General features: G+C 42.4%; 2 protein-coding genes across 4 annotated transcripts in view; one reads left to right on the top strand and one right to left on the bottom strand.

Annotated features, from left to right (window-relative positions):
- The window catches only part of LYN (LYN proto-oncogene, Src family tyrosine kinase), a 92,383-nt gene extending 79,382 nt beyond the window's left edge, over positions 1-13,001 (top strand). For 2 of the 3 annotated variants that reach the window (XM_077810256.1, XM_077810257.1), the window contains one exon: positions 10,522-13,001. In XM_077810256.1, coding sequence (XP_077666382.1) covers positions 10,522-10,724 — 203 coding nt within the window. In that variant the 3' untranslated portion in view covers positions 10,725-13,001. The remainder of the gene's footprint in view (positions 1-10,521) is intronic. The other variant, XM_077810255.1, reaches the window with a different exon arrangement.
- A 2,326-nt stretch (positions 13,002-15,327) lies between these two features.
- The window catches only part of LOC144260381 (kinesin-like protein KIF20A), a 45,117-nt gene continuing 34,036 nt past the window's right edge, over positions 15,328-26,408 (bottom strand). Inside the window, exons 15-18 of the mRNA XM_077808996.1 lie at positions 21,260-21,377; positions 21,115-21,182; positions 19,095-19,214; positions 15,328-15,603 (exon numbers count right to left, since the gene is read on the bottom strand). Coding sequence (XP_077665122.1) covers positions 15,328-15,603; positions 19,095-19,214; positions 21,115-21,182; positions 21,260-21,377 — 582 coding nt within the window. The remainder of the gene's footprint in view (positions 15,604-19,094; positions 19,215-21,114; positions 21,183-21,259; positions 21,378-26,408) is intronic.

The following is a 26,408-nucleotide window of genomic DNA, read 5'->3' as shown; positions in this document are numbered from 1 at the left end:
TGGTGAAACTGTTCATTAAGAAATAGTCTACCCATAACAGTGTCTTGGAAAATTAGAGACACACTGCTACTCCTTTGTATCTTTAACTTATACCAGAATCTATGACAACCAATCAAGCTGTATAGCTGGGAAATATTATTTATTCAGTATACACATTTATATACGTGCTCATCATGTTGTGTCTTGGCATGTGTACTTAAAATGTGTCATTAATAAACGTTGATTAAAAGAAAGAACTCCCCATTATTCTCTTGAAAACTAGAAATCATGTTTACAGGTAGGCTTTTCACAAATTGGCTGAAGCACAAAATGGGCGTATTTGCCCCATGCATTCAGAATGTAGCAGAACAGTAAAGGTGCAGGGCTTGATCTGGCAAAATGCTGAGCATTCTAGCCCTGATCCAGCAAAGCACTTAAGTACATGAACATTCCCATTCAATGGCACGATTCACTGCTTAAAAATAGGAACGCACTTACATGCTTTTTGGGATTAGAGCCAGAGTGCTTAACACCCGGCAGGATGAAGCCCCTGGTGAGCAACTGTTGTTCTTGTGCACTGACGCTCATCAGATAACATTATTAAATTGACAGAAATAAAGTCATTGTAATAGAGCATCGGAGCATTCTGCAGGGAAGATAAATGTCTCATTGACTTGCTCTCTACTTGTATTTTCCGTAAGCGCCTTGACCTTGCTCTGCATTTGTGTAGCAGCAAGAGACTCTTGTCCTATGATGACATCCTATTTCACTGATAGTCTCAAAAGCAAGTGCATTTGCACTGTTGTAACTTGGACCATTTCAATGCTTTTCACCATATGGAAAATTGAATGCAAATATTAAACATGGGCCCAAATGAAGAGTTCTGATCCAGATCCAGATTTCATAGCTGAGATCTATTTTTGTGCTGGACTGAAACCAAAACCCTGGATCCAAACATCTCTGAAATTTGGAAATGTTTGGATCCGGATCTGAATTTTCCGACTCAGGCCCATTTCCAGTGTTAATATTTAAGAAATTATTTGCAGGGAATTTAAAATATAAATGTTAAAAAATATAAGAACTCACCTTACAGGCCTGTAAGAGAGGACAACCACGACTGTTTCTTTTAAAAGGAAAAAGCGCTGGCTTATTCATCCAATAAGGTACTGGATAGTGTAACTGTCATTTATATAGACATTTTGAATATAAAAAACAAAGTTGCCAATGCAGTTGTGGAGTGCCTGCATAGCTTCCACTGTCTTTTCGGACACTACGTCCTGCTTTCCCAGTGTATGCTGACTCACTTTATGGAGATAAACGGATTTACCTCCTCTCTGCCCCTTTTTGAGACCGTAGGGACCCCACAGACACATGGAGAGAGCAGACCCTGTTTTCCATGCATCCACAGAGAACTAGGCATAATTTGGTCCTCCGTGAGCAAAATAAAGCATCAAACTCCCCTCCATATTCTCATTTGAGCATATTTCCTTTGTTCTGTCTGGTTGCCCCCAGCAGCTTTGCTGCAGTGCTCTTCCTGTAGTTTAGAGACCAAACAAGTGGTTTCCTTTATTTCTAATACTACTGTCCGTAAATAAGCTGGCAAAATGTACTGTTGAATACAATGTAACGCTATCCCTTCCACCTAATGAATGTGTTAATCTCTGAAATGTGCTTAGCTTTGTTCACCTCGGAAAGATCCACTTCATTCACATTCAGATCTGCCATTTGACGGTATGATTTGCCGACACACTGTTAACTACTCCCCCTCTTGGTGATCGAAAAAAGGAACTTTTTATTGGCTGCATTCTGATCGGCTACACCAGAATAACTCAATTGGTTCTAATGCAATTACTTCAGAAATGCACTGGTGATCTGAATCTGGCCCTGTACACTCATCTGCAAACTTTCCCACCTCACTCCAGACCATTTATAAATAACTTGAATAGGATTGGTCCTAGGACTGACCCTTGGGGAACGCCACTAGTTACCCCTCTCCATTCTGAAAATTTACCAGTTATTCCTACCCTTTGTTCCTTGTCTTTTAAACCAGTTCTCAATCCATGAAAGGATCTTCCCTCTTATCCCATGACAACTTAATTTACGTAAGAGCCTTTGGTGAGGGACCTTGTCAAAGGCTTTCTGGAAATCTAAGTACACTATGTCCACTGGATCCCCCTTGTCCACGTTTGTTGACCCCCCCTCAAAGAACTCTAATAGATTAGTCAGACATGATCTCCCTCTACAGAAACCATGTTGACTTTTGCGCAACAATTTATGTTCTTCTATGTGTCTGACAACTTTATTCTTTACTATTGTTTCGACTAATTTGCCTGGTACTGACGTTAGACTTCTCGGTCTGTAATTGCCAGGATCACCTCTAGAGGCGTTACATTAGCTATCTTCCAATCATTGGGTACAGTAGCTGATTTAAAGGACAGGTTACAAACCATAGTTAATAGTTCCTCAATTTCACATTTGAGTTCTTTCAGAACTCTTGGGTGAATGCCATCTGGTCCCAGTGACTTGTTACTGTGAAGTTTCTCAATTGATTCCAAAACCACCTCTAGTGACCCTTCAATCTGTGACAATTCCTCAGATTTGTTACCTACAAAAGATGGCTCAGGTCTGGGAATCTCCCTAACATCCTCAGCCATGAAGACTGAAGCAAAGAATTCATTTAGTTTCTCTGCGATGACTTTATCGTCTTTAAGTGCTCCTTTTGTATCTCGATCGTCCAGGGGCCCCACTGGTTGTTTAGCAGGCTTCCTGCTTCTGGTGTACTTAAAAAACATTTTGTTATTACCTTTTGAGTTTTGTCTAGCTATTCTTCAAACTCCTTTTGGGCTTTTCTTATTACATTTTTACATTTAATTTGGCAGTGTTTATGCTCCTTTCTGTTTACCTCACTAGGATTTGACTTCCACTTTTTAAAAGATGCCTTTTTATCTCTCACTGCTTCTTTTACATGGTTGTTAAGCCACGGTGGCTCTTTTTTAGTTCTTTCACTGTGTTTTTTTTAATTTGGGGTATACGTTTAAGTTTCACCTCTATTATGGAGTCTTTGAAAAGTGTCCATGCAGCTTGCAGAGATTTCACTCTAGTCATTGTACCTTTTAATTTGTTTAACTAACCTCCTCATTTTTGCATAGTTCCCCTTTCTGAAATTAAATGCCACAGTGTTGGCCTGCTTAAGTGTTCTTCCCACCACAGAAATGTTAAATGTTGTTATATTATGGTCACTATTTCCAAGCGGTCCTGTTATAGTTACCTCTTGGACCAGATCCTGCGCTCCACTCAGGACTAGATTGAGAGTTGCCTCTCCCCTTGTGGGTTTCTGTACCAGCTGCTCCAAGAAGCAGTCATTTAAAGTATCGAGAAATTTTGTGTCTGCATTTCGTCCTGAGGTGATATGTACCCAGTCAATATGGGGAAAATTGAAATCCCCCACTATTATTGAGATTTTTATTTTGATAGCCTCTCTAATCTCCCTTAGCATTTCATCGTCACTATCACTGTCCTGGTCAGGTGGTCGATAATAGATCCCTACTGTTATATTCTTATTAGAGCATGGATTTACTATCCACAGAGATTCTATGGAACATGTGGATTCATTTAAGATTTTTATTTCATTTGATTCTACATTTTCTTTCACATATAGTGCCACTCCCCCCTACCCCCATCCCCACCCCCGCACGACCTGTTCTGTCCTTCCGATATATTTTGTACCCATTCCATGTGGCCATTCTCTCTCCTCTATCGGACTAGTTTACAGCTCCTGGAAGCCCTCCTCAGGTGTCACAATTTTCACAACAGGCTTTGGTTATTTTGTGGGTTTTAGGGAAAGAGGGGCAGCTGTAAGTTTGAGGGAAGATGGAAGCATTCCCTGAAAGCTCTTCTCCCAGCTTCTCTGGATTTATCCAGCTTCCCTCTAGGCTGTATAATGGAGAGAATGACAGAGACTGTTTGTATTTGGAGAAGAAAAGGCAATTATTCTTTATCCTATGCTCTGAATGAAGCACATGGTAGAGAGTGAATGATCTTGTAGTTAAGATGCCAGACTGGCACTCAGAAGATCTGGGTTCAATTATCAGTTTCATCACAGATTGCTTGTGTGTGACTTTGGCCAAAGCATTTGATCGCACTCTGCTTCAATTCCCCTTCTGATGAGAATACTACCTTTCTCTCAGCTGTTGTCTAGCAACTCTTCAGTAGTTACAGGTCACAGCAGACTTTCTGTTCACAGCTGATTTTTCTAAGTACTCTAAAATCCCCATACATAGGCAGATTGCCTTGAAACTTACTGTGCCCCAGCAGGGGTAGGAGTAGTGTGTGGCACAAGTTTGGGGTCATTTGCCCAAGAGGTTCCCAATATACAGGTCTCCTCCCAACATAGTCTGTTATAAAACTGCCCTTACGTGCCCACAGCTTGAGAGCAAAGGAGAGAGGGAACATGAAGTATCTGGTACCAGGATACCACTCTAAAAATCCATTAGTAAAAAACTTGGCTGTTTTGCTTGGTTCTGTAGTGTGCCAATGTAGTCGCTGCTTTGGTTCCTATCAGCTGGAGCTGTCTACCCACCACCGATTTTGTTATGGACTCTCCTACCTCTACATGAGATGAAGGCTACTGGCATTCTTCATACCTGCAGGAGTTACACAAAGGCACTTACTTACAACAGAGCTGGAACTTGAATCCAGGTCCTTTTGTATGACAGTCCCAAGCCTCAGCCTCTGTACTGCACTGCCTTTTGAAGTACATGTGTGAAATGAACTAGTCACATATGCTAGACTATTAGCATAGAAACAGTGTGGAATGAAAGGGGCAGGGACAATAGAAAGAGCTGGACATGTGATTAAAGGAATGGGCTAGGATGTGAGACCTAGGGTCTGTTCCAGCCTCCACTGTGATGGTGGGCAAGTCACAAAAACCATATAATTAGATGGTGGCTACTTTCAGAGCCCTACCTTCAATGCTGAGAGGCGTAGGCTGAAGGATGGGTTTTTTTAGCTAAACCATTAGTTTGGAATTGAGCAGCCCTTGGTTCTAGTCTTGTGCAACTTTGTCCAAGATTCCTCAAGGCCCCAGTTTTGGCTCTTGAGCTTACTGCAGGTTGCTTACAGTTCAGGAGACAATTTGGGCAAGTTTAGCATTGAGACTTTTGAGGCTCTTAGAGAGAGCCCTTAGTCTCACTCACCCTGTTGTCTGCAGTTGGAAAAGTCACTTTCCTCACCCCCAAATGGCAGCTTCTTGAGGGACATATGTAGGGCCATGCCCCATGCATAAAGCCTTAAAAAAAAAATAGGTGCCTGGCAGGCAGGTGGAGCTTGAGCCAGAAAGGAGAGCTGAGAGTAGGGAAATGCTGCATGCCATCATTTTGGGAAATCATGCATTCACAGATCTGACCCTTAAAAGAGCTAGGGGAATATTTTTTGGAGACTGTCAAGGTTCCTCCCCCACTCTGAACTCTAGGGTACAGATGTGGGGACCTGCATGAAAAACCTCCTAAGCTTATCTTTACCAGCTTAGGTCAAAAACTTCCCCAAGGTACAAAATATTCCCCCCCGTTGTCCTTGGACTGGCCGCTACCACCACCAAATTAATACTGGTTACTGGGGAAGAGCTGTTTGGACGCGTCTTTCCCCCCAAAATACTTCCCAAAACCCTGCACCCCACTTCCTGGACAAGGTTTGGTAAAAAGCCTCACCAATTTGCCTAGGTGACTACAGACCCAGACCCTTGGATCTTAAGAACAATGAACAATCCTCCCAACACTTGCACCCCCCCTTTCCTGGGAAATGTTGGATAAAAAGCCTCACCAATTTGCATAGGTGACCACAGACCCAAACCCTTGCATCTGAGAACAATGAAAAAGCATTCAGTTTTTACAAGAAGATTTTTAATAGAAAATAGAAGTAAATAGAAATAAAGAAATCCCCCCTGTAAAATCAGGATGGTAGATATCTTACAGGGTAATTAGATTCAAAAACATAGAGAACCCCTCTAGGCAAAACCTTAAGTTACAAAAAAGATACACAGAAATAGTTATTCTATTCAGCACAATTCTTTTCTCAGCCATTTAAAGAAATCATAATCTAACACATACCTAGCTAGATTACTTTCTAAAAGTTCTAAGACTCCATTCCTGGTCTATCCCTGGCAAAGACCCAGCATACAGACAGACAGACCGACCCTTTTTTCTCTCCCTCCTCCCAGCTTTTGAAAGTATCTTGTCTCCTCATTGGTCATTTTGGTCAGGTGCCAGCGAGGTTACCTTTAGCTTCTTAACCCTTTACAGGTGAGAGGAGCTTTCCCCTGGCCAGGAGAGATTTCAAAGGGGTTTACCCTTCCCTTTATATTTATGACAGAGACACTCTATGCCTAGGAGCCAGTGGTGTGCTTGATGTGATCATTTAGATTACATCTCTGCACTTCCTGAGCAGTAGATACGAGGAGAAAGAGAACCCTGCAATCTCTTTCCCAAAACCTGCTGCACCCTACACAGACATGGGGGATCTGAGTGTGAGTAGGGTTGGTGCCCTGATGGGAAAGGGTACAGAGCTCCCCTTGTCCCCTACCCTACCTCTTTGTGGGAGAAAATATTGTGCCAGTAAGGGAGAGGCATGGCCAGACTCCTCTTCATATCTATTGGTACCTCCAGTTGCTAACTATGGGACCCTGAGGAGTATCTAGTCCTCTTACTCAGTCATGCTCCCCTCAATTTTCTCAAATTCCAAAGAAATCCATATGCAAGACTTAGTTAAGCCTTGTGCCCTGTCAGCCTAAGGGAGCGGAAGGTGGTTCTGCGAAGTCTAGAGCATTGTCTTTGAGACATTCCACAACAGGAGAGCTCTGAGTGCAGGGGTTCAGCCATACCCTGTGATCTTCCAGATTGGGGTAGCTTAATTCCCAAAATAAAATGTCAATCCAACCACAGGGGGAGATAAGGCTTTGCGGTGACCTTAATTCTGCCCCTTTACACATAGCAACTGAGACTAAAAGTATCTCACCCTCCCTAACTCAACCTACCATTTACTGTAGCCCAGACAAATTCTGACTCAGCACTTCCACTCAGCCAGTTCAGATGACCGTTCGTGTAGCAAACAGGGAAGTTCTGTGGCCTGGGGTATGCAGCACAAGGACTGGATGAGTACCAGCAGCACTGCAGAGCTTAGAATCTGTGAACTGCTCTGTGCAGTACAGGCCTTTGTTCAGTAGACACTGAGGAGAAAAGAATAAGGTACTGTGATTTCCCTCATGCACAGAGGTTAAGGTTATATCAAAGTGTCACCTTAAAAAGATTTTATCATTCACTACTCTGCAGGAGTCACTTATATTTGTGGGATAATACCCTGGTATCAAATTCCAAAACTATGTCCATTAGAGAACTCCACCAGAGTTCTCCTGTGATGATATGGTCCTGTGTGGTAGAAGGGAGTTCACCCCTACCCAGCTCAGTTCCTTCTCCCACTCTTGAGCCTCCTGCTGTTATGCTGAAGCACAGGGGAAGGTGGGCAGCTTACGTGAATGCGAAGAACAGTTACAAGTTAGTAACCTTTTTCTGCTCTAAAAGCCTCTCTGCATTCCCACTTGAGCAGCTGGAGAGTAGGCAAGAAATTCTTAGCTAAATACTAACTGTAGCACCAGATTCCTATACTGAGCCTTGAACCACAATGGTTAGGGAGACTTATGGAGGGTACAGCAGCTCTCCTAACCTGAGTCTTTAAACCAGGGACTAGTAGTTTGCTAGGTAAGACTTAACAGCGTTCAACATTTCCTATTCCAATTAGATTGTTTGGCAGTTAGGTCTCACTATTTGTAAAACAGGGGAAGAAATGATAATTTAAGAAGAGCAACGGACAGATGTCACAAGGGGAACTTAGAGGCTTATGTCCCCCAGTTAGGCACCAGTGGCATTCACAAAATCTGTCCAGCTGCTGTGCAACACTGTACACACTTAAGTTTCCAGTGTTAAGTCACTGGGGGAGCCAGACCTACATAGAGTGTCCTAAGTCTTGACACCAAACAAACAGCTCACTTAGGCTTAGTTAGACATAAGTTAATACCAGGATTCACATGCTAAGCATGTCTCTTGCCTTTGGCCATGATCTAGGAGGCATGCTTTAAAGTAGAAGAAGGGGGGCCCTGTTTATAATCTTTAACCCAGTGATGAAAGCACTCATCCAGGTTATGGGAATCCCAGTTTCAACTGCATGCTCTGCTTGAAGCGGAGAAGGGATTTGAAGAGTACCCTATTCAGTGGGTTATGGTATAATTTACCACTGTGTATAACGTAAACAAACAAGGGCCCTGGAACTTGAGCTTCCCATGGAAGTGCCCTCCACACTTGGCTACAGAATCCCTCCTACTTGGCAGCCTAAATCTTCCTTGTGAATCCCAAGCAGCTAAAGACCAAGCACCTATAAGGCATGGAGATGAAGTTCCCTGGAGTTGAGTAAGGTTGCCAGAAAAAACACAGATTGAGAAAGGTGGATATCAGACTACCTTAGTCATGAAGAGACTTTTGTATGGTGGTTTATAATGCTAAAGATGTAGAGTAGCCATCGAGCCCTAAATTCACTCATCTTCAGAACAGATGTAATTGCTAGGAGGAAGGTTATTTTGATTAATGTGCTTGAAAAGTTCAAGCCAGAGGCTCATAAGGGTCCAGTGACTTTGTTAGGGCAAGACTGAGGTCCCATGATGGCTAGTGGGACTATCTGTGCCAAAGGGGGGCCCCAATGCTAGCACTGAGGTCGTTGCTGGTCTTGCAGCTTTCAAAAAGGGTTTTCAAGGATTCCTATATGTAAGGCTACATAAGTAACTGAAGGCGGCCATGCATCTCTTTCCATGAGTTGTGGGTTTGAGGTGAGAAGAGGTCTGGTGTCCTGAGGTAGAGTGAGGTAGCCTCCAAGTACAAAGAAGTTGAAGGTACCCTGAAGAGATTTCAAACTGGAACCAGAGGAGCAGGTACAGGCAGTGGAAAAAGTATGTAGCAGGGTGCCTCGCAGCCTGACTAGGGGGTGGAAATCTACCCAAGCTGAAGGTGTCATTAGGATCCAAACCAGTGAGACCAAGTTTGTCAGCATTGAGCATCCAGTTCTGAAGAAGTACAGAGATGAAATTACAGTGGTGCTGTTTGGGAGGCCCCCTGGGTCTGGGTGTACAGAAGAGAAAGAATGTAAAACAGAAGAAACACCTCCTCTGGGGAAATGTGTTCTTCTTACACAGTTAGACATCTAGTCTGGTGATGAAGTACTAGGAAAGGCAGCTTCAGAATTGGTGTCAGTACTAGGTGAGGAGTAGACACTGGTTACTACCTGTGGCACCAAGGCTTCTGAACTTTAAAAGGCTGGGCCAGTTTGTTCTTCAAGGTGGCTTCAGATTTAACCAATACCAGATTGTGCAGGGTGAGGGACTGTCTCGCAGATTAGGGCTAAAGAGATTCTCACTGAGCCCATGGTCAAAGGTGGTGCTAAGACCAGACTGCTTGCATATTTATACTCTGGAAATTTCCACTACATGCATCTGATGAAGTGGGTATTCACCCACAAAAGCTTATGCGCCAAAACGTCTGTTAGTCTATAAGGTGCCACAGGACTCTTTGCCGCTTTTACAGATCCAGACTAACACAGCTAGTCCTCTGATACACAGGACCCAAGAGATACTTTACCAGTCTGGTAAGAGAAGCTCTGTACAGAGGCTGGTGTTGGTATCATCAATGGGCCCAATAGAAGATCAGGCTGTAGGCAGAGGAGCCTCTCCCCCCTTTATGTGCAGGGAGTAAAGGCGTCTCAAAAACAGTACAGAAGATTACTGCGTGATCTAAACACGGGATTCTGTCTCCAGTATTAAGAGGTGTACCTCTTGAAGGCCTTAGGGGTTTCAGGCTGGACATAATCCAGGTAAAGGACTGAAGTCTCCTGTGACAGTGGAAAGGCTGCTTACACTGAACTAGACTGATACTCTAAGCTATTTACAAAGCCGAAAGCTAGGCTTGAGAAAATATAGGCCTGAGGACACAAATATGTATTCCCTTCACTTTCTGGAACGAGCAATGGCCATGGGGGGCAAGGGGTGTATCCCTTATGTAGAATACTGTACCTCCCTTGTAAAAGAGATTGCATGACACAGCTTTTCAAAATAGTTACAGAGCCTGACATGCCACAGTGCACAAGTTGTGAATACAGAGAGGGCCTTGAGGCAGAACCCTCTATTTCCTGGTTTTCCAACCTTTGGATTTTTGGAATTTAACTCATGTTCTGGCAAGGCATGAGGAACAGAGAGCACTATCTACAACCTTAACCCTACATTAAAGGGTTTTTGCGTGTGAGTTTATATTTAAGCTCTGAGGCAGAGACTGTCATACTATGTATATGCACAGCATCTATTTGCTAGCTTTAATTAAAAAAACTTGCATTGCCCCACTTAGATTAATTAATTTAGTATGAGTTTTTGGGGTGTGGAGTAACAGCAAAAGAAGGTGCTCTACTCTGATCATTGACACAAAAATCTGCTTCTAAAAATCATTTGTTTTGTTTTAGGTATGAGTAATGCTGATGTGATGGTTGCTCTTCAGCGTGGGTACCGCATGCCACGCACGGAAACCTGTCCTGCGGAGCTTTATGATATTATGAAAACATGCTGGAAAGATAAAGCAGAAGAGAGGCCAACATTTGATTATTTACAGAGTGTGCTAGATGATTTCTACACAGCAACAGAAGGGCAGTATCAACAGCAGCCATAGAACAAAGAAACTTTTCTAGTTGGCAGAGACTATTGTTCGGACAAACTGGGCAGACCAGTTATTTCATGTTTTTGGATATCCTAACAGATTGTGGCTTCTGAAACTGGAGGCTGAAATTCCACAGGAAGAATCATTCTGCCTAGAAATAAACCGTTTCTCTATGGTTAATTTAATTTGAATGATCACTCTGCTTACAGTTAGAGTTCTCTTTAGATATCTTTTTATTTGCCTAAACAAACATCCAAACAAGACAAGCTTTGAAAACAAAGAGTACAGTCTCACCAATACAAACTTACAAAGCATTTGCAGCTGCAAACAGAAGAAGTTGGGGAAATCCCTAAATGATAGCATGCCTTACAAGAAAATGTAAGAAGGCTGAAGATAAATATGAACTTATGAAGGAAAAGTTAAAGAATTTCTGCTCCCAAATTAGCTTTTTGCAAGATAGCACATCATGAAAATCATGCTTTGTATTTGTATAGCCTCTGGTTATTTTAGATCAGTATCTGGAGAACTGTATCTTGTTGCAAGATTAATATTTAGGATGTAATCATCCCCTTAAAGAGGATTAAAGGTAATTTTTTTACACTTAATTATCTTTGGCATTTATGCACAGCTCAAGCATTTACACTGTTAAGATTTGAAAAAAGTGTCTTTTACAGGCATCAAGGTAAGAATCAGACCTGAGATATTGTGAAATTGCATTATAAGACGGTGTAATTATTGTGCTAGATGTGTCAGAAAAGACAGCATATTTTCTTGCTCTGCATATAGAGCACTGTGAATTTAAGCCGGGAACCACCTCCTCAAAATTCATCCCCCCCCCCCGGGTTAAGTCAGTGGCAAATCTCCCCTGTATTTTGAAGGGAGCAGGATCTGGCCCTCAGTATTCTGAAACACTGTGATCCATCTATTACCCATGAGAATGTTTTCTATAAGTATCTTAATAGGAATTTTAGAGTGATTCAGTAATATATTCCTAATGTTTCAATTAATTGAACTGAAAGCCATTTTAAAGATTAGCCAAAAAGAATGTTTTTAAATGCACCACACCTTATAAGCAACTGTAATCAGTGAAATTACACTGGAGTGAGTGTTAGCACCCTGGTTCTGCTTTTCAGTACGTAATTACTACTAATTCATAACCAACAGTTAAAAACATGGACTGATTTACTTGTTACATAGGTGGTGTTCTTAATGTATATTCTGTTAGAATCCAGATGTATTAACAAAACTGTATTTAAACCAATTCTCAGTCATGAAGTGAATTATCAAGTTGAATATGTTTTAGTTATCAAAAAGCATAACCAGCACAGTTACAATGTGACTGCCTGTTTGTCCTCCTTTGTATAAAAAAGTCTGGGCTGTTCTTACAACCAAAACCATTTATGGTAAAGGGTACTTACGGAAGCTTTAAAAAGAGGCTAACTACTGGTGAGGCTTTAGTGTACCTGCAGTCCAAACAAAGGGAGCAGTATAAACATCCATTGCTTTTCTTTTTTAGTAAAGCGTAGCAGGTTTCTGAATGAAGGAAGTCGGTCAATGTGCAGATTAACTACCACAGACTGTAAATATTTTTACTGTATGGTGATTTTTTTATTTTAATAAACAAACTTTTTAAATTTAAACTTGTACCATAGTAGTTTGTCCTGCAAATTACAGTAAGTAGCCACTTTATAGGCCAGGCTGACAGTTTTCTGTGTACAAGGAATGCAGGATCAGATCGTGTCAGTGTTCAGATGTTAACCAAAAGAACTATTTTTGTTTTGTATAGCATCACTTAAATTAATCTTGCCTCTTATACCCATTCATCTCAGGAGGAGGAGTTCAGAAATCTCAAGACAGCCATTTCACTGCTGAATATTTTAGCAGAAATATCTAGCTCAGTGGTTCTTATCCTACAATTCTGAACTACCCACCAGTAGTCAATTCCAAAATAGCTGCCAAAACCTCAATCTTCTACAGTGCCACTAGGCACCACTGTGTACTGAAACATTTAGGAAAGCCTGAACATTTTCAAAATTTAAGTTAGCATTGGGAAATGCTAAGTCATCTTAGTTGCAGAAAAAGTCTAGGAGCCATACACTGGATCAAATTCATTATGTGTTTGCAGAGCTAGTGCAGCATTGAGAAATGCAGGTGTAATGAACTGTACCCTGTTACTTGTTCAAATGTAGGTGAAAGATGGAAGCATGTTTGGTTTAACTTAAGCCATATTTTATGTAATGTTGGGGGGCGGGGGACATCTAAACTGAAATCTATGACTGGGGTTTATCAAGGTTCCTATTCATGTTATCAGATTACTGTAATAAACCAAAGTATTTAAAATGAGAACCTCCATTTATTATCCTCATTTCTGATCTTTTCTTGAGTGCCAGTGATGGACATAAAGGTGGTCTGGCTGGATATTCAGTTTAAGGACTGAGCTAGAGCTTGATCCAGATGGCGTTCAAGCTACCAGAAGGCTGTTTCTTTGGAATTTGCCATGGTTGTGATGAGTCCATTTATAAACCAGTGGATACCTGTTTTGATAGGACAAATAACCCCATTGGATATTGCTTTTCGGGAGAGTAACTCGTGCTTCCTAGATCAGAAAATCCCAATTCCTAGTGAATATATGAAGTCCCTGAGTACACATTAGCATAAGTTTTAACAGACTGAAACACTCACTTAACCAGTTAGGAGTATTTGGTACTAACAAAGGGAAGAGGAAATTTCGAGACCAGGGCTTTGAATTACAGGAACATGATCATCTGAGTGTTGCAATAGTAATGCTGCTCCATCTAGTGTTTCACAATGTTAGTGACAACCTCTAACTCCGGTCTGGTCTACGCTTTAAAACACAGGTCAACAATTACAGTGTTCAGTGGTGTGAAAAATCCACACCCCTGACCACTATAGCTATGCCAACCTAGCCCCAGTGTAGATGCAGCTACACTGAGAAAAGAATGCCTCTCTACCTAGCTACTGCTACATGAGAACAGAGTTCTTACAGCAATGAAAAATAAAAAACTCACTGTAGGCAGCCTCTATAGTACAGGATTATGCCACTCTAGTCCCTGTAAATATGGCCTCAGTCAGGAGGTGGGTTTTTTGAGCTGTATAAACTTCAACACCTCTAATCTTTGTACTCCAAAGATACAGGTTGCTAGGTTTTGCAAGCCCAGGTTTCTCTGACCACAAGAATGCACACCACTCACCTAACTCTCCAACTATACAACTTCCCTTGCTTGAAACCCCATTTCATGATTTAACTGTAACATATTGCTTAATTCCTACATAATCAACCTGCTGCATAATTTAGCAACTCAGATAATACATCCATAGTTAGGGGGTATGGCTAAATCCCAAATCAACACTTTTACATCCACCACCATCCCCACTGACACCAAAATATCACTTTGATCATAGCTAGTTTTCTGTGTGGCACTGCTTGAAAGCTGAGAACTTGCCAAAAAACCTCTTACCTGACTCAAGGGTTCCTATACATAGCTGTGTAATGCTGACAGTATAGCACAACAAAATCAGCCACCATTAAACCATGCAAAGGCAATTGCTCAACTCCTACAACCTTGTGACTGGCACACATTTCTGAAGTAGTTATTCTATTATCTGGCTAAAAACAAACAACTATTTCTGGTTATAATCACCATGCAGTCCCAGCCCCATTAAATTTCTAGACAAAGTTTTCTTTTAAGATGAGGTACTGGCTCTCTTGCTCCTAAACTTTGATTTCAAGTGCATCATACTTCAATAGAAACAAAAGTTAAGACACAGGGACTCTCAGGACAAATCAATTATCTGATGATCTAATTACCGTTTAACACCAAATCTTAAAATGATCTAATATGTAATTGACTTGAAAAAAAACAAGCTTTATTAGAAGTACATTTTAAGAAGTCTACTGCATACACAATTCAATGAGGGATTTTCAAATAGACACCAAGCAAACCAAGGCAATCATGATTATGACAGAAGCATTTAAAATGAACAGTGGCTCCTTACCATTCCATCATCTGACTATCATTAAATGAAATCTTAGTACCAAATCTCTCATTTTAATTCCACAGTAAACTGACATCAAGTATAAGATTACTAGTTCAATTCAAATCAAGCATAAGATTAACTGTGAGGAAGCCAGCTCCTCTACAAACAATATCTACTAGCTAATGAAACAGTGAAAGTGAACAAGCTGTTTGGTCGAGCGCAAATGCCATTTTGAGTGTTGGAAGCAAGTGTAAAAAGAAACAAGGAAAGTAAAAGACAGGAATGTACCACTAACCTTGACACAAGGCACCCATTCTCCTGCAACGTGGAAATCCATACCTGCTGTATTTCCACAGCAGATCTCCACACCAACAGTTACATAAGAATCCCAATTTAGGTTTACATTTACGTGTCGTCTTTAGTTATTAAAGAAGACACTGACAGAAGGAAAGTTGTCATTCCTATTAATAGCTTATCCTCCCAGTTACATTGATGGTAAGGCTGTATCTATACTAGCCTTTTTTCGTCCACCCAAATTCCAACTGTTAACATCAGTTCAAAATTACAGCTGATGGGCCTTGTCAATACAGACATGTTAATGCAGCAAGGATTAGAGTTATTCTTTTACTTTACGTGCAAAAATAGCTTGTTTTCTTGACATAGTTGGAGAGTCTTCAGATTTCCCCAAGGTTTTGCCAACAGGTGTTTTAGAAGTGACTGCTACTGTAGACTTTAGATTAGCAAACAAGCCTCTCTTGGGTTTTTGCTCCTTGTATTCAGAAGAGCTTAAGTGCTTTTTCCTCTCATCTAGTTCTTCTTGCAGAAGAGACACTGTAGCTTCAAGCTCAAGGACACGTTTAGCCCAGTTCTGAAGACCTCTCATCTCTTGTTCCTATGGAATTGTTAAACCACATTAGATAAATGAAAACTAGTGGATGGTACTATTATTTTGTTCATTTTCTTCCAATGAAATTTAGATGGAGATCAGTGTGTTATATTAGTAGAACTGTGCAAATACACGGATTTCTTTTGGTTTGCTGGCAATCTTAAGAACAGCCATAATAGGTCAGACCAATGGTCCATCTAACCCAGTACCCTGATTGGCCAGGTGCTTCGGAAGGAATGAACAGAACAGGCAATAGAGGGATTCATCCCCTCTTGTCCACTCCTAGCTTCTGGAAGTCAGAGGCTCAGACTGCCCAGAGCATAGGTTGCATCCCTGACCAGCTTGGCTAATGGCCATTGAAGGACCTATCCCTCATGAACTTATCTAATTCTTTTTTGAATCCCTTTATAGTTTTGGCCTATACAACATCCCCTGGCAACGAATTCCACAGGTTGACTGTGGTATGTAAAGAAGTACTTCTCTAGGTTTTCAACTTGCTGCCTATAAATGTCATTGGTGACTGCTGGTTGTTATGGGAAAGAAACTTCTTTACTCAACTTTTCTACACGGTTCACAATTTTATAGACCGCTATCGTATCCCTGCTTAGTTGTCTCTTTTCCAAGCTGAAGTCAGTGTTTTTAATCTCTCCTCTATGGAAGCTGTTCCTTACCCTTAATTTTTGTTGCTCTTCTCAGTACTTTTTCCAGTTCTAATATCTTTTTTTGAGATGCGGGTACCAAACTACACACACTATAAAAGGTTTGAGTGTACCATGGATTTATATAGTTAATTGATATTTGCCTTATCTATACAACCCTTTGCTAATGGTTCCTAACATGGTTAGCTTTTTTGATTGCCACTGCACATTGAGTGGATGTTTTCAGAGAACTATTCACGACTTCCAGATCTTTCCTGAGTGAGGATCTAAGTTATTGGTTATCACAACTCCATACAAAATGGTGTTCTTCAAAATGCAAAGTAATGCACATATCAACACTGAATTTCATCTGCCATTTTGTTGCCCACTCACCCAGTCTAGTGAGATCTCTTTGCAGTCTGCTTTGACTTTACAAAATCACTCAAGATAGGGGTAAACAGTTTGCAGACTTTTTTTTCCAGATCATTTAGGAATATGCTGAACAGCACTGGTCCCAGTACAGATCCCTAGGGGATCATGCTATTTACCTCTCTCCATTCTGAGAATGGACTATTTATTTTTGGTCTTTTAGCGAATTACTGATCCATGAGGGGACCGTCCCTCCTATCCCAACACAGCTTACTGAACTTAAGAGCCTTTGGTGAGGGACCTTGCCAAAGGCTTTCTGAAAGTCTTAGTACACTGTAACCACGTTTGCTGACCCCCTCAAAATTCTAATAGCTTTCTGAGGCATGACTTCCTTTTACAAATCATGTTCTTCGGTTTCTGATAATTTGGTTCTTCCCTATAGTTTCAACCAGTTTGCCTATCAGACAAAATATTTTGTCTGACCCAAAACACTGTACGTTTAAGGTTTAAAAAAAAAGGAAGGAAGTCTTAACAGTTCTGGAGGAAAACATTCTGATTTTTTTCGTATTAAAAAGTGTCAAAATGAATGATTTTTCAAGTTGTGTTTCCCCCTCCACAAATTATTTGGAAAAAAACCACCATGAATTCACAAAGTGTTTCAGTATTGCCAAATCTGCATTTTTGCTAAAGAAGTTTTGGCTGAAAAATTTTCCCTAGCTCTACTGTATAGACAATTATATTTGAAGAAAAATGGGCAAAGGCCATTAGCCAAAGTTTAACTTAAAGTTTTGGCAGTTTTGAGACATTAAACTACATGGTCACAAGCACATGCAATACCGCCTCAAACTAAATAGAGCAAGATGCCTGAATACCACATCTGGTATGCTAATTAACTTCAGTTTCCAATTTAGGTCTATAGTTGACCCATTAAGACAAGAAACTCAAAATATTGGGGAAGGAAGTGTCACAGGATCTTTACTCCTTATCTACTCACCTGCTCCTGTTTCAATTTCAAACCTAGAGTCAGAATTCTCTCCACAGCAACTAATTACAACATAATTCTGTTTGACTTTAGGCTGGAATAAGAAATCGATCAAGGAGAAGTTCCTGTTTTTATGTAAGTATTCAAATAGTAAGAAAGGGGAAGGTAGTTTTCAAAGTGTTTTCCATGTGGCATAAACCAGTCCTCAAGTTCAACCCAGGTTGTTATTGAATGGTCAAGAAGCGCATTACTGGGCGCAGTCTAATTCCTACATAGCAGATATTTGACCACAGAGAATCACAATGGCATCAAAATTCGTCAATGATGAAGTGTGGGTGGAGCAGCTTGCAATATTTCATTTAAGTGCTCTACATCATCCTGTAGAAAGCGGACCCTCTGTTGTGTGTACACCAAACTTTAAGATCAAGTCTCTCAGTGTCTGACAAGCTTTGAGCTCAGTAATTCAACTTTGAAATAGTCATACATCCTACCCCTTTATGCTGATGACTGAGCCCCTACAGCAGATTCACATTCTGAAGAACACAAAGTCGTAAGAACAAACAATTTCTGGATCTTATGGTTGTAACAAAAGCCTTTTAAATGTGAACTGATGTCTCCAAATCCTAGAATAAGAACCTGAAGGGACTGAGCTACCCCAGTGAAATGAATGGGCTATAAACTCAAGGCCAGTGCATGCAACTTATGTAATTTAATGTTCACATGGGCTAAAAGCAAAAAGCTCAGTAGTCCTAGACGTACCTTGCATTGTCTTTATCTGTCCCTTCCAAATCCAGAGGCCAAAATTCAAAGGTAACCATATTAATTTAGTTGCTATACAAAGAACATATTCTATTCTTTGTTTAAGCCTCCTTGTTAGTGGGAGAGTCACTGCAACTAGAATAAGGCCTTAATTGAAGATCTAGCCCAGAGGCCCTAGTTAGATATAATTTAGTCCCTTCCATAGGAAAGGCACCATTGCTTAAAGCTGATATTCTTATGTTTCACAGTAATCAGCATCAGTGTACAGGTGTTCTGCTGAAGTCTACCAAGCAACAATGGGTTATATTTGGGCATTTGAGAAGAGCTCTCTGAATACTGCATCTTTTATTTATATTTGAAAGTTGCTAGTTTCTAACTAATAATGTTTTATAAAATCATTTCAAATGCAGTCAGATTTACAGTACAGAGTCCTCTAGTTTTCCATATCTACTCCCCTCTACACAAGTCAAACAAAATAAACCTTTTTATACATTACCAGTTTAAAGAATATAAGCACAGGGGTTTGACACAAACTCATAGTACAAGAAGTGTCCTGTATGGTCAATTCATATCCTAAAGAACACAAGAGATTCAGCCAGCAGCCAACTCAAGGACAAGCTTTATGCTAGCACTAAAAGGAACAAGAACCAAAAATAAAATTGCTATCTCCTATTCAGAAATAGCCTTGTAAAACCATCAGCTGCACTAACAATTCATTTAAAGGTAGTTTCAATACTTGTTTGACAAACCTTGAGCATCACCACGTGTGTCAGTCGATTGTTTTCCTCAGTTGCTTTTCTGCAGACTTCATTCGCTTCTTGTAAGGTTTCATTTAATTTTTGTATTTTAAACTTTAGAGATTTTATAAGCTGCACAAAACAATACTAAGGTAAGAAATCCTTGAAAGTTTTAAGGGTATATACCCTTAAATTCATGGAGAGGTAGTTAAACATTTGATAGCGTTATTAGTATTCCACAGTAACAGGCCATTAAGACCCCGGAATGTAAAAGTGGTCCCATGGTAGAACAATGGAATTTTACAAGTATATATCTTAACCACAATAAAGTACAACCAGCACATATTAGAATTGTTGGATCAGATACACCGCAGAAATAAGCAGTTGCCATTCCACTAAAGACAGGAGAGTTGTGATCACTTACACTAGTAGTAAGAATGGAAGGAAGGACCACAGACTGCTCCTGGAATAACCTCACATGCTGAGCAAGGGGCAGTTCAAAGCCTACTTTCTCTCCCCGCCCCCAACAGTGTTTTATTGATTGTGTTTGACTAGTTGTGAACTATCTGAGCAGGAGCACAGTTGAGATAGAGGCCCAACCTGCTAATCAAAATAGGTTTTGAGAATTGGTGCCCCCAGCTGTATGTATTCCAACACAAAAAACCTCCACATTAAGCTAGTTCTCCAAAGGGCTTTGAAGTTATAAATACTTATATTAAAAAAATCCTTGTGCTCACTATGTTAAATGGGCAAATGTGGGAGGGGGAAACTATGCAAGGTAAGAGCTGAGCCACTGAGTAGGAATGTATGAGAGAAGTGAAGCAGGATAGAAGAGTGGGATTTTCAGGAGAATGAGTAATTCCTTTAGGCTGCCCCCACTGCCTGAAGTCCCAGGCTGCCACTGCAGCAATAGCTTTCTGCTCTTTTAGCCATTTTAAATTTGAAATGCTGAACAACTCACAATTAAGTTTTTACACTAGAAAGCAAGTTTCATTTTCAGGCCAAAAAGTTGAAATTGGCTTCAGAGCGAGAACTCGCTGCTGAGATTCTGGAGACTGGGTATAAGATGAGTTACTAGTCCAGGGACTTTAAATTATATACTCTAAATTAGAGCTAGTAAAATATAGTAAGTTTCTCACAAAAGTAAAAATGTCTTGTTTTCAGCAGAAATTAACAAACATTTCTCAACTATGAGTATGTTTATTAAAGCTGGCCTACTCCAGGGTGTGAATTAGTAAGCGACTGGTGCACATTATGAACAGTTGAAGGAATTCTGCTTTGGGGTCATGCTTAAACATATGAGGCACATACCAGTAAGCCTAATGCACACCCTGGATATTACAGCAATGAACCATTTATGTCTGACTTCCAGATCTGCACTCCATCCAGAAAACAGCTTTGGCAATGAATTAGTTGCACCTTAAAGACTAACAGATTTGTTTGGGCATAAGCTTTTGTAGACAAATAAATCTGTCAGTCTTTAAGGTGCCACCGGACTCCTCGTCGTTTTTGTGGATACAGACTAACACGACTCCCCTCTGATACAAAAAGAAAATGAAGGACTGCTTTTTTAAAAGGCACTGATCTGAAATTCAGGATCTGTGCTGTTACCTGGCTTCGTTGGGCAAGTTACTTAATCTACGTCTCTGCTCCTCATCTCTAAAATGTGGGGTAATAAATTATTTCCTACCTCAAAGGATTGTTGAATAAAGTGTTTGTGAGGCATCCTGATCCTAGGCCAGATTTTTTGCTGATTCTAGTTTCACTGCATCCCATTAGAGATCACATGTAACTGTCACTACAAGAGGATATTCAAACCAGTGACAAGCCAGAATGTAAGAGCGCCCAATTCCCAGTTTGGGCACCAAAGAAAACTCAGCATATTGGCTAGGAGCACTTTTGAAAGCTTTTCCCCAGTTGAGAGCATTCTATTGCTGAGCACTTGAAGATCTGGCCCTTACAGGGTAGAGCCCTCAATCACCAAAACAATCCCCCACTCATCCAAAGTCTAGGACAAGATAGAGAAATTTACCTCATCTTTCTCATTGCACTGTCTCTGCAACACATCTGTAGTGCTCTGCATCTCCTTATATTTAAGATCTGTAGATGATAAAGAGAGAGTTAAGCTGGTTTATACTCTACAACAAGAGCATACTGGGAGAATATTAGATGCTTACCTGATTTCACTTTGTCCTCTGCAGTCAACGTATCTGAATTTGGGATTCCCAAAGCCAACAATCCATCTGACCGCTCTACAAATTTTTGTCGCAACTCTAATATTTTCCTATCTCTGTCCTGAACAAAGAAAGGCACACTGATATTTATGTAAAAGAGAATATACACCTTTGACTAAAAGATTGGTCTTTAACCAAGTTTACTACTGAAAATGTTGATCATATTGAACACTCCTTAATTTTGGAAATAGTTGCCAATTGAAGGTTTACTTTTAAAGTTAGTCTTACTGAGTCTTCTGTAGAAATTTGTGCCACTCTCTTGCCAAGGCAGTTGTGTATTCCACTTAAGAATGTGCACGCTCAGCATGCCAGAGCTGGAGACTTGCCTAGCAATACTTGTAGAGCAGGAGTTCTCAGTCTCTCTCTGAGCACCCCCCTCCCACATGCCATAGAAACTCCACAGCCCACCTGTGCCACAACAACTGCTTTTCTGCAAATCCAGTAGATTAAGAACCAGGGCTGTCATTATGGGGTAGCAAGCAGGGCAACTGCCCGGGACCCCATGAAGTTAAGTTGCTTGAGCTTTGGCTTCAGCCCCAAGCAACAGGGCTCCGGCTTCAGCTTTCTGCCATGGGTCCCAGTGAGTCTAACACTGGCCCTGCTCTCTGGTCTATTTTGGTGGACCCCATGAAACCTGCTCATGGCCCCCCGACCCCTGATTGAGAATTGCTGCTGTAGAGGGCTCGTGCTCATGCTTCTTGCCTGTAACCCTTCCCCTCACTATATGAGGTGGCACCATCCTGACCCCCCTCATCTCCTTTGCACCAAAAGCTGCTGAAAGGAGACTGATGCAGAGGAGCCAGAGCGTGGGTCGTGGAAAACATGTTTGCATCACATCTCAAAGAACCACAATTACAGTAAGTAACAATTTCTTCTCTGAGTAGGTGCAGATGTGTATTCCACTTGGGGGTATTGCTTGCGAGTCACCTATCTAGAGGCTGGGCTCAGAGTCTACTGCAATTGGGACTGCAGGACCGCCCTTCCGAGGCCTGCATCCACTCTGGAAGATGTGGTCATAGCATAATGGTCTGTAAACATATGTATAGACAACCACATGACCGCCCTGCAAATGACCAGTATGGAAATGCCACTGAGAAATGCTATTTATGTGTCTTGTGCTCTTGTGGAGTAAGCCTGTATCTGCTGAGGTGTAGCTGAAGCTCTCTCATATGTAGCCTTGATATAGGAGGTTATTCATCTAGAGCAGGGATCTCAAACTCAATTGACCACGAGGGCCACATGAGGACTAGTACAACACTAGTACTAGTGCATCACTAACTCCCCTCCTCTGCCCCCATCCACGCCCCCACTCCAACCCTTCTACGAGGCCCCACCTCTTCTCACCCTCCCCCACCCCCATTCCAACCCCTTCCCCCAAGTCCCCACCCCACCTCTTCTCTGCCTCCTCCCCTGAGCACACGGCTCCCTGCTCCTCCCAGAAAGTGCTAAGCGCCACCAAACAGCTGTTTGCCTACCTCCAGGCGCTTCCTGCCGCCAGAGGAGCAGGGACATGGCCCGCATGGGGGCGGAGGGCACGAGGAGAAGGGGTGGCAGGGGAGGGGAGCTTGGCAGCCACAGGAAATAACTCGGGGGTGGGGGGGAGGAGCTCGGCAGGTTGCAGCAAATAACTCCACGTGCTGAGTGTTTGAGACCCCCGCTCTAGAGATAGTCTATGAAGAGACCACTTGCCCCCTTGTGGTCCACATATGACATGAACTGGTGAGAGAAAATACAAAACTCTTTAGTTCTATCTAGCCTTTTATGTAGGCATTACCTGTGGGTTTTTCCCCTAATGCATGCTCTTCCCCAGAAGAGCTCCTCCATACTCTGGATGTCAGGCAAATACACTGTCTTATTTAGATCAAACAGACACCACCTTGGATAAAAACTTTGGGTGAGGTCACAACATTACCTTGTCCTTGGAAAACAGCGTGAGTGGGCTCAGCCATGAGGGCCTGCAACTCAGACACCCTTCTTACCGAAATAATGGCTGACAGGAGGGGCAGCAGCCAAGATGCAAGGGGTTCAAACGGAGGGCCAAACAGAACTGCTAGAACAATGTTTAGGTCCGAATAGGGAACCAGTTCTCAGAGGGAACCAGAGGATGTAAGCAGAAAAGCCTCTTCAGTTATTTCCAATGCCACTCTGACGAGATTTCTCATTTCCCTTGAAATCAGGGGAATGGAACCCTGATATCGCTGCCAAATGCACTCTCAGAAAACGGAGGACAAGGCCTGATTTTTGAAAATGTAGCAGGTATTCCAAGATGTTTCTCAATGGAAGCCAGTCAGCTGGGTCCCAAAGGTCATGGACCATACTGAGAATCTTTTTCACTTGGCTAAGTAGGCTGTCCTAGTGGAGGACTTCCAATTGTTGAGTAGGACTTGCTGGACAGCTGCTGAGCACTGCTCCTCTTCATTCAACCATGTAGTAGCCAGGCCATAAAGGTGCAGGAAGCGGATTGCAGGATTGAGGGTGCAGCCATGGTCCTGAGTGAGCACGTCAGGATGGAGAGAAACAGGATGGGAGGCTGAGCCAACAGAGCAAGGAGGTCTGAGACCCAGCATCTTATCTGCCACACTGGAGCAAAGAGGATGAACTTGACCCGATCCACTTTCAGCTTGAGGATGGCCTGCAGAATTATCAGAATTTGGGGGGGTGAGAGGGAAGGTATACAGAAGAGCCAAATACCAGCTGCCGTGAAAGACATTGGAGACTGAGCCTGGACTGAGGCCCCCCTGGGAGAAAAACCAAGAGGTGACACCTTTGTTTTCCCTCATCACAAACTGGTCAATCATGGGAATGACCCAGAGAACACTCTCCCTCAGCAACCACTCATGGCTCAGGGAAAAAACCCTACTGAGATAGTCCATAGACAATTTTGCACCTCCAGCAAATGGATTGCTACCGGAGTGATGACTTTTTGATGCACAATTGCCTCAGGTTGATCGCTTTCAGACAGAGTAACCTGGAATGCACTTCTTGCTTGTTCACATAGCACATTGCAGTATTGTTGGTGACTGTGTGAACCATCAAGTGTCTGATGTGGTCCTAGAAGGCATGACATGCATTGTGGATGGCCCAAAGTTTAACATGTTGATGTGGAGTGAGGCTCCACCCTCAGTGAATCCAGATGCACCCTCCAACCCAGAAGGGAAGCATCAGTAGCCACTGACTTGGTCGAAGAGGGCCAAGTGAAGGGGAATTCTGGGCACACACTGTGTGGGGACTCCCACGAATACAAGGAATCCAGGACTAGTGGAGGAAAACAAAAACCAACCTGTCCAGAGAATGCAGGGAAGGGCAGTAAACCATCCTGAGCCACATCTGAAGAAGGCGACGATGCAACTTGGCACACTGTTCAAGTGGACATGTGGCCTGACAGGCTCAGACACAGGCGGACTGTCAAAAATGGCCAAGACGGCAAACTGAGGCAGGCCTGATGAAATGCCTGGAAGCAGTTGGTTGGCAGGAATACCTTCGACCTTGTGTAATCTAAGAGGCCCCAATTAACTATTTGGGGAGTAGAAGTCAAGGTTGCCTTTGCAGTGTTTAAAATGAGTCCCAGACGGTTGAGCAAACTAAATGTGATGTCAATGTGGGTAAGAACCTCCTCTCTGGAGCCAGCCTTCAGTAACCAATCAAGGTATCAGAAGATGTGGATTCCCTTCCTCCTGAGATATGCCAAGATTACTGCCATGCATTTGGTAAAAACTCAGGAGGCAGAAGAGAGGCTGAATGGGAGGACCATATACTGAAAGTGGTGGTCTCCTACCACAACGTAGAAACTTCCTGTGGCTCAGCAGAATGGACAGTGTCTTCAAAGTCCAGGGCAGCAAACCAGTCATTTTGAGAGGAGGAAAGCCAACTGTGGGAGGATAGCCAATAGAGTGACCATGCAGAATCTCAAGTACTTAATGAATTTGTTGTGGCTACGAAGGTCAAGAATGGGTCTCATCCCGCCTTTGGATTTTGGTATCAGGAGTAAAAAAAACACAGCTCCAGTGTTCCTATGGAACCTCCATCGCGCCCAACTTCAGAGAGCTGACCTACTTGATGAGCAGTGTCTTGTGAGAGGGGTTCCTGACCAGGGATAGGAAAGGAGAGTTGGAGGGGGACATTGAGAAAAACAGGATTGCATAGCCCAATCCAACAGTATCTAGGACACAGCTGTTGGAGGTAATACAGTCGCAAACGTTATTAAAAGTGCACCAGTGCTTTGGTCAAAGGAGTCAAAAATGGGTGCTTGGTCTGAGCTGAGGGAGGGCATGTGAACTGCCCGAAGCTCAAGCCCAACTGCTTCCTCCTGTGGGATCTATCTTCCTTTCTAGGGTAGTCCTGTTTCAGGAGAAAAGATTGTGCAAGGGAATGCTGCAGGTGACATTGTTGCTGCTGCGGAGCCCCATAATGGCATCTTTGCCTGTTCACTTCCAAAGACCTCAAGGTAGCCCTGAAGGAGTGCAAAGACTGAGTGCATCAGTCTTATCCAAGAACAAGACTCTTCAGTCAACGGGCAAGTCCTTGATGGTTTGGTGGCTATCCAGACTGATTCCAAAGTTCTGCTGCCAGAAAACCTTCCTTCGTTACCACCAAGGCCATAACCCTGGCCGGGGTGCCTGCAACTTCAAGGGTGCGCTGCAGGAATGTTTTGGCCACCAAGCAGCCTTCCACAAAACACACCTGGAACTCCTCAAGTGAGGCCTCTGACAACCGGTCCTCAACTTTAGCCATGACTGACCAATTGAGGAAGTCGTACTGGGCCAGCAAAGTTCATTGATTTGCAATCCTCATCTGCGAGGGCGATTAGGTAGAGTGGCTGGATCTTCTGGACAGGAAGATCTAGGAGTCTGTCCTTGAGAGTAGACTTGAAACTTCCTGGCCAGGTCCTGTCATTTATCACTGTTACAACAAGGGAATTGGGGTCCAGATGGAAAAAGAACCCCCTCAAATCCCTGAATGGGAACAAAGTAGCACTTTTCCCCAAGTTTTGCAACCAGCAGTACTGAGGCCAGGATACTCCACAGGGCTCTTGCAAGCTTAAGGAGCACATCACTGGTCAGGAGGACCATTCTCCTGGGGATGGTGGGCTATA

The sequence above is a fragment of the Eretmochelys imbricata genome, chromosome 2, assembly GCF_965152235.1.
Source record: "Eretmochelys imbricata isolate rEreImb1 chromosome 2, rEreImb1.hap1, whole genome shotgun sequence".
Lineage (NCBI taxonomy): Eukaryota > Metazoa > Chordata > Testudines > Cheloniidae > Eretmochelys > Eretmochelys imbricata.
Note: the sequence above shows the minus strand (reverse complement) of the source record. Positions and strands in the feature narration are given on the sequence as shown.